This window comes from Antechinus flavipes, chromosome 4, assembly GCF_016432865.1.
Source record: "Antechinus flavipes isolate AdamAnt ecotype Samford, QLD, Australia chromosome 4, AdamAnt_v2, whole genome shotgun sequence".
NCBI lineage: Eukaryota > Metazoa > Chordata > Mammalia > Dasyuromorphia > Dasyuridae > Antechinus > Antechinus flavipes.
The window spans coordinates 123,107,110-123,123,143 of NC_067401.1; the positions used below are offsets into that span (position 1 = coordinate 123,107,110).

Here is a 16,034-nt window from a genome sequence, read left to right on the forward strand (position 1 = left end):
TGCCATTTCCATAAGTGGATCTCAGTTTCTTTACCTACAAAACAAATGTTATATTGTTTTCCCAGGTGTAACATTCCAGTTATATGATGAAACTGTTTCATATTGAAGAGTATCCTCTCTTACTAACCTCTCTGAAATGTCTGCTTGTAAACTCAAATGAATTCATAATTAGTAGGCCAATGGTAAGTTCTGTAACCATGGGGGAGTTATTTTGAGTTTTGGACTAATAAATCAAAAGACCTAAATCTTTCTTGAAAATTCCTTATCCCAATTTACTTCCTGGAAGCATCTAAAGGGAATAAATTCTTCTTCCTGGGATTCACAATGTCATCTGCATTTTTCAATAATGAGGGTTCCAATTTTTTTTCCTTTTTTTTTTTGGGGGGGGGGAGAGGTCAAAAGATATCTTCCAAAGCCAAGCTCGACCTGGTATCATAAAAATTGCCCTAACCTGACTTTTGTTGCCTTGAGGACCACATAAGAAGAAGTTAAACAGATAAACCTGGAGGCTCTCAGAACAACCAGGCATCCATTGCCAGAAATCTTCCAGAAAATGGTACGATCTGGCTTTTTTGCTCCTCTTGAGTTAGAAATAAACAAATCTTCAGAAGGGTTATGACTCAATTATTCTCCAATAATTCCTTCTCTCCTATCCATAACCTTAAAAGTGTAAGGTTTTTTAGGTTTTATGAAAGCATTAATAATAAGCCATTTCCATAAACTGCTTGCCATTTATGCCTATTCCCCATCTGATATAACAACTATATTATCTATTTTCTTCTTTTTATTTTATTTTAAATTTTATTGTATTTTTTTATTTTAAATTTTATCCAATTATAATACTTGTTCTTATACATATATGTTCAGTCTTCACAGTATTTTTACTCATATTGCCTCATTGTTTACTTTTATCTTCAAAAAATTACATGGGGCAATTTGTTTTTGTGAGGAAGTATGTGACAAAGAATCATTTTATCATCAAGAGTACTTGAAATTTTTGGCCATTACATCCTTTACCTACCAAACCAAGTCATTTGAATCCTGGGAACTCTCTAAGGTTTTCCCCAGGAGTGGGACATCCCCACTTGCAGTCCTTTGGGAAACTTTCAAATATCTTGGGGAAAGCTGTATTAGATAGGCTTCCCAGCTTAAGAGCAATAGATAAGGGCTTGAGATAGAGATGGAATTTAGAAAATAAAGAACAGCAATCAATTGGGAGAAGATATACTACCAGCTCAAATATCAACCCCATTAGACCATAAGCTCTTTGAGAGCCAGGACCACATTTTATCTTTGTTTCTTCCTTAGAACCCATAACAATGACTTGTACTTATGACACAAAGTAAATATTTGGTAGGAAAAGAAAACATCAATATATGAATGTAAGTTTCTAATACTAAGTATTATCATTTCTCAATACTTTTTGCTAAATTCACTCAAAGAATTGGAGTTTGGGTTATATTTTGTTATGTACCTCAATCTTTTCTATCTTATCCTAATGATGGCAGATGCTGTCTTCTTAGTCCCTTCAAAAATCTAGTTTTCAACTTGAGATTTATAACGTGTCAAGACGCAGCATAATCTTATACTTGAAGGTATTTCCAGGAATTTAAGCTAGTATGTATATTATGGGAGTTAATACTGTTATTTGACCCCTATTACTCCCCATTTCCCACACATCATTCTAGAAATCAAAGGTGGAACTATCAGCATAAATCAGTTCCAGAAAGTTTACATCCCCCTTTATTCCAACAAAAGATTTTTCTACTTCATGTACCATATTTCAGTTTGGATGAGTAGGAGGGAGGAGGAGGGAACAGAGAGCTATTTCTATATACATCAGTGAATCTGAGATCTCAGTGCTGTAGTTCTTCTTTTCAGTGATATAATAGATTACACATCCATCCATGTCTGTCCATTCTATGTAATGCTTGTCCATATCCTGTCACAAATCCTCCAAAGGGATTCTAACAACATGGTTAGAACTCTCCTGCAGATGATCTGACTCTGAATGCTAATTATATCTCATGCTTTCATTCCATGACCAGCCCATCAACAAACATTAACTTAATTGTTTAATGTCATTATTTTGAATTTATAGAAGTCAAATGTCTTAGAGTGTAGGCAAGAATATCTGATACAAAATATTAGATAAGTGAAAAAGTCATTTTTTTTTGGCTTTATTATATATCGCCCCTCCCCCACCAGGAACAGATGTGTTTTCCTCATTCTATTTTCATTCATCAAGACAGAGATAAACCAACTTGGGATTAAGCATTCCTCCAGAATAAACTATAAAGTGAATATTATATAGTAGATAATTAAGTGCTGACTCTATTATCTTTCTGCCAAGAGCTTCAAAACCCTTTAAAATGATAATGCTTTTCCTTTTTTTGTGTGAAATACAAAGGGAAGGGGGGTCTTTAGCCATAGGAAAAAGTGAGACACAATGAAATGAAGTACTTTGCCCTGTTCCCAAAGAAAGAATAATCAAAATCCCATGTCTCCCAACCACAATACACCATCACTTTCCTCAGGTAGCCCTTTGAATTTTTCTTTCTCCAGCCTAGTTACCAGTTCCAATTTACCTTCAGATCTTCAGGGATGAAGACTTTGCGAGCTTTCTTAATCATGGGTTGTGGTTTGAGCTCCTCCTCTGAGAACTTGCGTTTTCGAGGGTCAAACATTTCCTGGCCAGGGATGCTGGACAGAGCCAAGTCAGCTGGGTCTGGTTCATAACCCACAGGGACCTGGATGGTCTCAGGGTCAATGGGACTTGGCGTGTTGCGGTTTGTGGATAATATCTGACCTGCAATGACACAGGAGGAGTTTTGAAACAGAAATACCCTCAAAAAGTTCCCAAAAGTAATGGCTAGTTCACTTTTCTAGGAGGAAGCAAAATTTATAACAATCATGTCTTTTGTTCCTTTGGTGCCCAGGAATTTGCTATTTTACCTGTCCTATAATATTCTCATGAAAAAGGCAAGAATAGTAGAATTTTAATAATTTTACTGATTGCAAAATATGGAATAAAGTTGATTTGTTAAAGTTCATATAGTAGGTCTAGTCACCTGTGTGTGTGTGGAGATTTAAGATCCATAAATCCTGACCAACAACTTTATAAGGCAGTGAAGGGGTTCAGTATATAAATGACTGAACTGGATTCAAGAAAACCTGAGTTCTAATCTGTTATCAGAAACATTATCCAAATGACCCTGAGTGAGTCCCTTAATGTGTCTCCCTTGGTTTTTTAAACTGTAAAATAGGAATAATAATAATAGTACCTAATGATAGTACCTACTTCCAAGATTGTTGTGAAGATAAAATGAGATACTTTACAAATAAAGTTCTTAGCCTGGTACCTGATACTTAATAAAAGGTTATTTCCTTCTCCTGAGGTAGGCAGTACCAGTATTACCTCATTTTCATAGAAGAGTAAACTGAGACTCAGAAAGTGACTTATTTCGGCTCAAACTATCAGCAAACATGAAAGCCAGAACTGAAAAAGATTTATTCTGACTTTCTGTCCAAGAATGTTTTTAAAAATATTGTGAAGAGTGCAAATAAGGAGGGCAGTGACCATATCACTCCCCAGATCATACCACATTGCAAACACACAAAACTTGTAGACCCCGCAGAATTAGCTCTCAAAAGAGCAGCATGGAAAAGCCTGAAGCTTGAGACAGTGCCTTCCTATCCCAAGCTGAAGAGCCCAACTTTAATACAAAATTCAGTCAAAGAAAAAGGCTGGTAAAATGAACACACAAAAAGAATTTAACTATAAAAAGCCACTACTATAACAGGGAAGACTAAGACATAAATTCAGAAGACCACAATGTGAAAACAGTTATAAATAAAGTCTCAAAAAATAGTTAATTGGATCTAAGCCCAACAATAATTCCTAGGCAAATTAAAAAGCTAAGAGTAGTAGAGGAAAAATTGAGGAAAGAAATGAGTGTGATGCAAGAAAATTATAAAAAGAGAATTAACAGTAAGAGAGGCACAAAAAATTCTGAAGAAAATAAACCTTAAAAAAAGAATTAATCTAATGACAAAAGAGAAGCAAAATTTCACTGAAGAAATCATTAAAAAACAGAAAAACCTAAATAGAAAAGGTGGTACAAAAATTCACTGAAGAAAAAACTCCTTAAAAAACAGAAATAACTAAATGAGAAAAGGAGTTTAAAATCTCACCAAAGAAAATAATTCCTTAAAAATTAGAGCAGGACAAATAGAAATAATGATCCCATGAGACATCAAGAAACAATAAAACAAAGTCAAAAGAATGGGGAAAAAGAAAATAGAAAAAAATGTGAAAAATCTTATCAGAAAAACAACTGATCTGGATAATAGATCAAGGAGAGATAATTTAGGGATTATTGGACTACATGAAAGCCATGACCAAAGAACGAGCAGATTCCCAGAGCTCCCAAGTCAAAGAGAAAATACTTCAAGCAGAGAGAAATAATTCAAATATTGTGGAGTTACAGTCAGGATCACACAATATTTAGTGACTTCCACCTCAAGGGAGCAGAGGACTAGGAATATAATATTCCGGAAAGCAAAAGACCTGGTATTACAACCAAGAATAACTTATTAAAAAATATATAATTATTCAGGAGGAAAAAAAAATTAGAAACCTAATGAAACAGAGGATTTTAAAGCATTCTTGATAAAAAGACAAGACCTGACTAGAAAATGTGACATTCTAACACAAGAGTTAAGAGAAGTCATAAGGGGCTCAATAAAAGTAAAAACTGTTTATATTCCCATATGGAAAGATGATACATGGAACTCTTAAGAATTTTATCATTATTAGGGCAATTAGAAGGGCATGGATGTGAGTCAATTATGTTGGAATGATCTTTAAAAAAATGAAAGAATGAAAAGAGGGATGCACTAAGACAAGATGGAAGGAAAAGACAGAATAAATTTCCTTACATAGAAGAGGTACACAAGGGAGAGCTTTTACAATGTAGGAGAAAATAGGGATGATAGGCAATGCTTGAATCTTACTCTCATCAGAATTGGTTTAAAGAGGGAAGAATATATATGCACATTACACCCACATTCATATACACAAACATATACATAAATACATGCACACATATATACATACTCAGTTGAGTACAGACATATAACATTCAATAGGGAAATATGAGAAGAAAATAAGAGGAAAAGATGGGCAATGATAAAAGGAGGACAGATTAAGGAAACCAATGAAACAAAACAGACTTTTGGGAAGGCACAGGATAAAAGAGAAGAAGAAAATCAGATGGAGAGAAATACATAGTAATTATAACTATAAATGTCTGAATGGGATGAATTCACCCTTAAATGGAAATGGACAGCAGAATGGATTAAAAACCCAAATCCAATAACATGTTGCTTACAAGAGACACACTGAAAATGGAAAGACACACAAGAGTTAAAATAAAAAACTAGAACAGACTAATATGCGTCAGCTGAAGTAAAAAAGGCAGGGGGAAGCAAGCATGATCTCAGAGAAAGCAAAAGCAGAACAGATCTAATTAAAAGAGATAATCAAGGAAACGACAGTTTGCAAAAAGGTACTATAGACAATGAAATAATATTTTTTAAAAATTTGCAGCAAATTTCTTGGATAAAGACCTCATTTCTCAAATATATATATTGAGCTTAGAATTGAGTCAAATTTACAGAAATAAGAATCATTCTCCACTTGATAAATGGTCAAAGGATAAGAACAGAGAATTTTTTTAAAAAGCTAGCTATAGTCATGAAAATGCTCTAAATCACTGTTGATGAGAGAAATACAAATTAAAATAACTCTAGGGTACCATCTTATACCAATCAGAAAAGACAAATATAGAAGGGATAAAGGGAAAATAGATACATTAATGAACTGCTAGTAGAGTACTGATCTGGTTCTGGGCAACAATTTAGGACTATGTCCAAAGAAAAATATATACATTTCTCTTTGGACACAGTCCTATATATATATATATATATCCCTTTTTGTAGTGGCAAAGAACTGGAAAATGAGGGAATGCTCACCAACTGGAGAATGGCTGAACAAGTTGTGACATATGAATGTAATAGAGTACATTGTGCTATAAGAAATGACAAGGAGGATAGTTTCAGAAAAGACAGGGAAACACCTATATGAACTGATGCAAGAATTGGGAGGTATCATACACTGTAACAGTAATAATAAACAACTTTTTAAGACTTAGCTACTCTGATCAATATAATGATTTAAAACAATTCCAAAGCACTCATGATGAAAAAATGTTATCTATTTCCAAAGAGGGAATTAAATGAACTCTGAGTGCAAGTAAAATGTCATTTTCTCACTTTCTTTTTTTAAAAAAAATATGGCTAATATGGAAATGTGTTTTGCATGATTTCACATGTATAATTGAACTGTTTGCCTTCTCAATAGGTGTGGGAAGGTGTAGGAAGAGAGAAAATTTAGAACTCAAAATTTTTAAAAATATATTTAAAAATACATTTTAATAAATAGATGTTTAAATATTATGCTGAATATCTATCAATATAATGGGCTAATTTCATAACCTAATGTATTTTATTTTAGATACTTAAAAACATAATTCTAAGAAAAGGTTTTCATGGACCGCTGTAGAGGTCCATTATACAAAAGGGTCTCCTAGATCAGATTATGTTGCCTTACTAATGGAGCTAATGGATTTCTTGGGGGAAAAAGAACCTAGACTCCAGGGCTGTCCTCCCTACACTATAGTAATCATATCAGAAAACTTTTTCATGGGATTTATCTTATATGACTTTGTGGTAAGGGAGAGCTTAAGAACAAAAAGTGTTATGTCCTGGGAACTTTTGGTCCACAGTTTAATGTGAACTTGACAACTGCTGCTTTCAAACTGAAAACATCAATGGTGGGAGTCAGGGGCAGCTGAACTCGCCTCACTCCTACTGCTTGTCACTGCCAAGGTATATGAAAACAGAGAGACTCATTCAAGTTTCACTGAAATGTGTTCTGGGCAGAAATAGGAAGCCCACAGGTTTCTAGCTGGCCTGGGAAATTCTGCGAATGGCTGATTCAGGGCAGGAGGGAAGAAGGGGATGGTTGACAAAGCTGAGGCCTCCAGATGACCTTTCAGTTCCTAATTCGGTTTTAAGTCTCCTTGGGTACAAAAGGGAAGAGTTATGATATGGAGGTCCCATCCAGCTGAGAGCAGGGCTTCCTCAAGGGCGAGACTGCTCCTGCCTTCTCAGTTAGAGAACGCATTCCAGGTTTTGTTCTTGTGTATCTTGACATCTGAGCAAAGGAAATGTGTTTGAATGCACACCCAGACCTAATCTTCCCACCGAAAATTGTCCTCTAGTCTAGCTACTAAGGTTCAAAACATAGGAGGTAAGTGGAGAGAGAGAGCTGGACTTGCTAGATAAACCATTTAACTTCTCACTGACTCAATTTCCATCTGTAAGTGGAGATAAGAGCATTTATCACATAGGGTAGTTATAAGGATAAAAATCAGGTAATATGTAAAATGCATTGTACATCTTAAAATATTCTACAAATGTTATTATTTTATTGTAATAGACACACACCTTTTTAATCCTCCTCCAGGAAGTCCTTGATTAGTCAATCAACAAACATTTATTCATAGAAAGATTAGAATTTTAAAATACCTCACAGGGGAAAAAAATTACCTCAGAGGATCAAATGGTATCAATTGAGAGAGGATATATTTTTTAATTCATAAGGCAAAGAAAATAGAGATAGTAGAATGAGAATTTTTTTCAAAGTAACATTATAATATCTGCTTGTAATTATTTGTATTTAAAGTGCATTTGCACAAAGAGACATTTTTATAATTTTTTAAAAACTTGTATCAATTGACACTAAATCCTTCTAAGTATAAGTCCTTACTGAGGGCTCAGTATCGTGCATAGCTCTGAAAATACAAAACATCATCCCTGCATACAAGGAGATCACATTGTAATGGGAGAGACAATATGCAAAAGGTTAGGTATATACAAGATGCATATATAATGTAACCAGGAGATTGCAAAGGGAAACAATGGTATTAGGGTTGGGTGGGGATGAGAGGGACTAATAAGATCTGGCATGTATATGGTGCTTTAGGAGTTGACAAACAATTTGCACACTTGATCTTCACAACAACCACAGGAGGTGGGTGTTATTATTTTACATTTTACAACTGAGAAAACTGAGGCCGGTTAAGTAGCTCATCAAGGATCACACAGCTAGCAAGTATCTGAGGTGAGATTTAAATTCCAGTCTTTCTGACCCTATATTCAGCACTCCATCTACTGCACTATCTAGATGCCTTTGTATTTCAGCCAAATCTTTCAGGAAGTTTTTAAGAACTGTCTGATTCAATGTAGTACAAATATACTGGCCCCACATCCGAGAGAAGACATCTGGACCACAGATTACATAGGTAGGGTGGTCTGCTCTGGGCCCCTGCAACCTTACCCATGCTTTCTGAAAGATGAAAGCTGCAATTGCCAAAGTTCCCACTCTGCCTTCTCTGCAAACTCTGTACATCTGCATTATAACTTCCAAAAAGGAGCCCAGCCAAGCAGGCAGATTTTGGCTCTAAGAGATGCAAATGAGGTCTTGCAGGCCTCCCTCTTCTGCAAGCCACATTTGCTAATTAATTATGTGAGACTCACTTTCAAAAAAAAAAATCCCAAATCCAAACCCCAAACCATGTGCGCTGGTGTTTTCTCTGGTCTGAATTAGAATTGCATTCTGCAGGGAATTAAGACTAAAAGGGGAGATGAGGACAAAAGGCATTCTTTGCTTCTTCTTCTTAAAAGGGTCCTGATGACAGAGACTTCCAGGAAGGGCTGGGGAGGATCTGGGAGGAAAAAAAAAAGGTGGATCAAAGGGGAGCGAAGAAAGCTGGAAAGACATCAGTTCTCCCCAAAGCTGGCTTTCCTTTCTGTCACAGGACTGGACGTGTTAATTTCAAAGAAAAGTGCTGAAAACTGGATGCTTCCTGTTATGCATGAATTTTAAAAGGAATTTTGCAGCTCATATACCATTAGCTGGTTTGATTAATGTTTATCAATGACCAGCAAGCCAAGTCAATTGTGCCCATGTTGACACAGACTGATAATTTATTGACTTATGGTTATAGTAAGGTAATAAATTATATTTTAGTTTACTACTCTTTCTCCATAGTTAATTATTTCTTCAACCCCCGACTTTGGACATATCACTCATTATTTAAATAAACAAAATATTATTTTGGAAGTCTACTACACTCAGGTTTAATCTAGGCAGCTGGTAAAGTAAAAAGAATAGTCGAGGACCTGGGAGTCAGGAGATCTGAGCTCCCCTAAAGATGGATTGTTCCACTCTTTCTACTTGAATTCTGAGCCTCTGACATATAGTAAGCTCTTAATAAATGCAATGGCTGATTGATTCTAGGTTTGGCTCTGCCATGCTAGACAAGTCACCCAACTTCCATTTCCTCTAAAACAAGGGGACTGGTCAAGATGACCTTCTAAAGTGTCTTCCAGCAGTGTCCTCCTATTAATTTATTGATTTTTAATGGTTATTAGCCACTGCATATATCTCAGACTAATGCTGAAACTCAAGAACTAAGTTAAGGGATGATGCCTCTGACAAGTCAGAAGGTTTTCTACCAAGCTTTAAAGATCCTTGTAATTCTCAAAATCTTGTCCTTAGAATTCTATATTTTGAGTTGGAAGAGACCTTGGAGGTTGTAGAGGTCAACTCCTAAACCCGTCACTTTGTAGATGATTAGAATGAATTCCAGGATGGGAAATGCCATCTATAGCCAGAGAGCCTGAATGCAAATCAAAGCATATTATTTTCACTTTTTTCTTTTTTGGTTATTGTAATTGTTGTTTGCTTGTTTCCTCTTTCTTTCTCATATTATTCTTTTTTTGTTCTGATTTTTCTTTTACAATATGATTAATATGAAAAAATCTTTAAAATAATTGTACATATATATATATATATATAAAACCTGTATCAGATTGCTTGCTGTCTCGGGGAGGAGGGAGGAAAGGGAAGGAGGGGAGAAAACATTTGGAACTCAAAATCTTATAAACTGTCTTTTATAAGTAATTGGAAAAATAAAATATTATTAAGGAAAAAAAGCAATCCCCCCAAAAAGTGAATGACAACCTAACATGATACAATAAATAGTGGAGCAACAGTTCAAGCTCAAGTCCTTTGACCCCAGAATCAAATTTTCCACTATCCCCATTTCCAATCACGTTCCTGCAGAACCAAGGGAAGCCAGTCTCCCAAGACATAGAAGCTACTTAGATTCAGGAAGTGACTCCATTCAGCATTGTGTTGGGAAATTTCTTCAAAGTTTATAGTCCTTTTATCCCACTTGACACAAATTTCTAAGACATTGAAAGATTTTTACAGTGTAGACAGGACAACTATAGTTACCCTGGATTTTGCATGAAACGCCAAATTTCAAGAAAAGTCTACATTTAACAAAGCTTTGCAAAATAGAATATTTTTAGCAAGATGAGTATCCTTTGCAAAATGAGTATGAAATCATATATTCCAACTTTTGTTTGGAAAATATGGCTACCATGACTATGACCTCTAATTCCCATTATCCAGAAGAATTGAAATTCAAATTAGTCCCAAGGATAACAGAGAGGCACATGATGGTCATGAACAGGCATAAACAAGGAATTAAAAAGGAGAATCAAGGATGTCACCCCAAAATGTGGGATGGAGAAAGAAACTGGACCGATCATATGGTCAGAGAGAGGTCCTTGGGCTCCACAAGTATACATCTGATGTCAGGAGAAAGTAAGGGCAGTCCTCAGCATTTCAGGTGGACACCTTGTGTCAAACTCACATGAGGCTCATACAGGCTATACAAGTGTGGAAAGGCTGTGACCTGCATCACTGGAGAGAATATTCTCATTAACCAAATCACAGATACTTCTGAGTGTAATTCTGAGTTATACTGAAACATCAAAAGTATATGCCCATAACAAGCAGACCAACCAGACTCGCACTTATTCTTGAGTTGAAATTTGATTAGTAGGTCTCTCTATCTCTGTGTAGTAATAATAAGCTGACCTCTCTAGAGACAATCTATTTAGTGGGAAATTCCCTCCCTGGCAACCCAGAACTTAAAATAAGCAATGCTTCCTTTTGAATTGTCTGGTTTCAGAAAAGGACATACAGAACTGCTGGAAAAATATATAAATATTTGTTTTTAATTCAGGAGTTCCTGCCCTGGGGCTCATGAATTTTTTTTCAAAAAACAAATTTTGATGACTATTTCAATTTAATTGGTTTTCTCTATCATCTTATATGCCCAATTTTATGAATTTAAATAATCATTCTGAGGACAGGTCCATAGACTTCACCAGACTTCTGAAGGAGTCCATGACACATTAAAAAAAAAAAAAGGTTAAAAAACTCAACAAAGTTGAAAATATCTTCCTTTATCTTTTCCACCAGGCTGTCCCTAATTCTCATCAAGCTGCTATATAATATATTCTTTTGGGAGGGGGGCTCTAAGTCTACAACCCTTTGATCTTGGCATTTCCCCCACCCTAACTTCCACCTATCAGAAGGATAATATAATTTATGAACTAGTCCCCAATCATGCAAGAGCCGTTTTTGGTGTTCCCCTCCAAGAAAGAACATTCGCCACTGGCATAGCATGACTTGAGTTTAAAGAAAGGCTTAGTGGGGGATTAAGTTTGGAAATGGCTCCTTCTGGACAACATCTGGGTATCTGGAAATCTTTCTAACTTATTTCAAATCTACATATTTGGAGAATGTTCTTTGGCAAAAAAGGAAAAGATCTTTGTATATAGTCAGGTGTAGGTGGAATGGTCAGCCCATTCAGTAAATCACTTACTATGTACCCAGGACTGTGGCCCAGTACAAAGGAAGCAGACCTTGATCTCAAGGAACTCACAGACTAATAAAGGAGATAAAAAAATACAGACACCTAGGTACAAACAAGCTACAAACAGGATAAATTAAAGATAATGAACAGAGGGAAAACACTAGCATTAAAGAAGCTCAGGAAAAGCACTTAGAGCAGGTGCTTGGGAAATGTTCATAAAATGAATATATAGAGTTGTGTGTAATGGGTAGAATGCCAGACTTAAATTCAGGAAAACCTAGATTTGAATTCCGATCTAGAATTCTTACTAGCTGGTGACTTAACTTCCCTGGGCCTCAGTTTCCTTATCTGTAAAATAAAGAGTTTGGACTTGGTGACTTTTAAGATTCCTTCCAACTCTAAATCCATTATCTATTATAAAGGCTCTCTCATGAGGTAAGTTAAATAAACAAACCATTAGTTTGGGAGCAAAAGTCCAATTGAGACAGCTGCTTTAGAGCAATGGAAGTCTGCAGATTTGTATTACAACTAACTAGCTGTGTGACCTTGAGTAAATTAACCCTTTTGAGATAGATTTTAAAAGTCAACACAGAGTCTATCCGAGTTATTTTCCATGCTCCCCTTTGCCTAGGATCAAGTTGCCAGCACAAATACAAGCAAAGGTGTGATGTTAGAAATTTAGCTGAAGGCGTGAAATGTAAACACTCACTATGAAACTTGCGTCTGTCACTATTTGTAATAGGTAACTAGGCTACTTGTTATTCACATGGGAACATTCAGTGAAAAAAGAAGGAAAAAAAACCCTCTCAAATTCAGAACTTATTTAAAAAAGCGGGGGTCTCCAAAACACTGGCTACCGAGCATTACTCTATCAAGCCTTACTTTACAGAGGGACTGCTCCAAGGGAATTGGGAAAGAAGGGCCCTTAGCTCGTTTCCTTCCCTACTATATACACATACTATACACTATAATCACAATCAATTTAAAGACAAGGGAGGCAGCTGCTTATGCTCATTTTGCACCCGAGGGCCAACCAAGTCTGAATGGGGGGCTCTTATAGACAAGCCTTCTTTGACTCGAGGTATCAGGCAATGAAAAGTAAAAGCTAGCCATCTCTACCATGTTCCTCATTCTTCATCTCCTCATCCTTCTCCTCTCACTATAAAAATCACACTGAACAGAGCAGAGGATGCAGGAGACCCAGGTTCCAATACATCTCAGCCAATTACTACTATGACCATGGCCGAGTCACTTAATAGTGACTTAGTTTCCTCATCTCCAAAAGAAGGAATTTGATTCAATTACTTCTAAGATCCTCCCCAGTTCTAGATCTGTGATTTTATGATGTTCATCGCCATCTTTCTCCTTCTCAATGATCGCATAAGTTTTAGTCTCCGTGAGTGCACACCAAAGCTCAAGACAATCATTCTGGCTAAAGGGAAATCTTAGTTTCTTAATTTCTGAATATACCGCAACACCAAAAATGGTGTCCTTAAGCAGAGCACATTACATAGCTAGCATTTACATAGTGCTTTAAGGTTTTGCAAAAGGCTTTGCTTATGTTATTTCATCTGACCCTCATAATAACCCTGGGAAGTGGTGCTTATGATAATAATAATAATTATAATAATAATTATTATTATTATTGTAATTCCTCATTTTGGAGATGAAGAAACTGAGGCTAAAAATGTTTCAATGACTTGCCCAGTATCACATAGCTATTAGTGCCTAGGATGGAATCTGGATTCAGGCCTTCCTAACTCCAGATCCAGAACTCTATCCACTATGTCACCTAGCTGGCTGGAATTTTTAATAAATATCTTTTCAATAAATTAATTCTAACATCCTTTTTGATGGCATGCAATACCATGCCTCTAATTATTAGTAGGCTTCATTTAACTTAAGCCTTTTAAAAATAAACTTATGTTGGTAGATGAAAGGAAGCTTTTCATCAGGAAAAGGAGGCAGGACCCTTGGCTATATATACAGTAATGAAGGTAGTTAGAAGCTGACTTTATAGGTTGCATGACACCTAAGAGATGTTCTCAAGCCCCCGAATCACAGCAGTTAACACTCCATTTTGGCTAGAAAAATGAAATGCATTTCGTGCATTCCTACTTGCTCTAGTCCCAGCAATTTATCCTCATCTCCCCTGTCTCCCTTTGCCGTCTGTCTTTCACCTGTAGCTATTCTCTGGATGAAAAAGTCACCGGAAAAAGTAGCTTGCTCTTTAGGTAGGCCCCAGTGGTACCCAGCATGAGACGCTAGCTCTGAGATATAAATCAGTGCTTCATGCAGCATGTTGGATTTGACAGTCAACTTGTCTTCTACAAGATGATGGTATCTGTGTGTGTTACTGTAGCTTTTGTCAGCAATGCTAACGAAAATTCTATCTGGACTCCAAGGCTGAGGGCTACAATGAGACCAAGGCAGAAATGAAAACCTCCTTCTATTAAAGAATCAGATTTTACTGAGATGGTGCTGAGACTGAGATGTTAATGAATGAATTTAAGGAGATCAGAACAGCTTGAAAGAGCATTCTGCTATAGGGACATCAGTTGACTGGACTCCCCTAACAGCCTCCTTAACTGTGGTCTAAAAAGTTTTTGTTGTCTAATTTTTCCAGTTTTTCAAATCCCAATTTGGGGTTTTCTTGGCAGAGATGTTGGAATAGATGTCCATTTCTTTATCCAGCTCATTTTACAGATGAGCAAACTGAGGCAACTGGGGGAAGGGGATGGGTACACGTATCCACAGAAGGGAAGATGTGGATACGAAGGCCATGATTCATTCTGATGGCAGCAGATCTAAGAGGTTTGCAGGGAAGGAAGCGGGAGGCTAGCCACAGAGAAAAGTCACAGAGCCAGATGTCCAGGACAGGAGGAAGTGTATTTCAAACTGGTGACATGTGCTTCTGGAGTGGGGAAACGGGAGGATTTGCCAGGAAGGAATAACTGGGGCACTCTCACATCACCAACACTCTTCCCCACACGCCCCTGCCCTTTTTGTCCACCATTACTCATTCTGAGTGTCCTTTTGTTATTCAACTGGATGATAAAGCTAATATCCAGAAAAGATACAAGTAATCCACTCAGACCCAGCAAGGTGGGGAGCACCGAAACACCGTGGAAAGAAGATGCTCTTGGAGTTAGAAGACTTATCCCAGTCCTGACTTGGAAAATTACTAACTGTGTCACCCTGGAGAGCCCATTTAACTTCCCTGGGCCTTAGTTTGTAAAAACTAATCTGTAAAAAATGAGGAAAATCCCACTTTCACCATCTACCTCACAAGGTTTCTATGAAGAAATTGTTCTAGTACCTTACAAATAGGTTCTTGTTATTGAATCTCTCCCCTTTTCATGACTACAGGAAGAGGACAGTTAGAAATTTTAAGATAGAGATTCTCACTATTTGTAGCCATATGAAAAAGTGCTCCAAATCACTACTGATCAGAGAAATGCAAATTAAGACAACTCTGAAATACAACTACACATCTGTCAGATTGGCTAAGATGACAGGAAAAAATAATAGCGAATGTTGGAGGGGATGCGGGAAAACTGGGACACTGATACATTGTTGGCGGAATAGTAAACGGATCCAAGCCATTCTGGAAAGCAATTTGGAACTGTGCATACTCTTTGACCCAGCAGTGTCTCTACTGGGATTATATCCCAAAAATATCTTAAAGGAGGGAAAGGGACTCACATGTGCAAGAATGTTTGTGGCAGCCCTTTTTATAGTGGATAGAAACTGGAAACTGAGTGGATGCCCATCAGCTGGAGAATGGCTGAATAAGTTATGGGAGATGAATGCTATGCAGTATTATTGTTCTGTAAGAAACAATCAGCAGGATGATTCCAGAGAGGCCTGGAGAGACTTACATGAACTGATGCTGAGTGAAATGCACAGAACCAGGAGATCATTACACATGGCAACAACAAGATTGCACAACAATCAATTCTGATGGACGTGGCTCTCTTCAACAATGAGATGATTCAGTTCTACTTGTTCAGTGATGAAGAGAGCCATCTACACCCAGAAGAGAACCATGGGAACAGAGTGAGGACCACAACATAGCATTCTCACTCTCTATGTGTTGTTATTTGCTTGCATTTTCTTTCTCAGTTTTTCTTTTCTTCCTTCTTGATCTGATTTTTCTTGTGCAACAGA

At 36.8% G+C, this 16,034-nt stretch overlaps 1 protein-coding gene across 4 annotated transcripts in view; it reads right to left on the bottom strand.

The window, feature by feature from the left end:
• HLF (HLF transcription factor, PAR bZIP family member) overlaps window positions 1-16,034 on the bottom strand; it is an 81,892-nt gene that overhangs the window by 8,438 nt on the left and 57,420 nt on the right. For all 4 annotated transcript variants that reach the window (XM_051994246.1, XM_051994247.1, XM_051994249.1 and 1 more), the window contains exon 3: window positions 2,589-2,809. In XM_051994246.1, coding sequence (XP_051850206.1) covers window positions 2,589-2,809 — 221 coding nt within the window. The remainder of the gene's footprint in view (window positions 1-2,588; window positions 2,810-16,034) is intronic.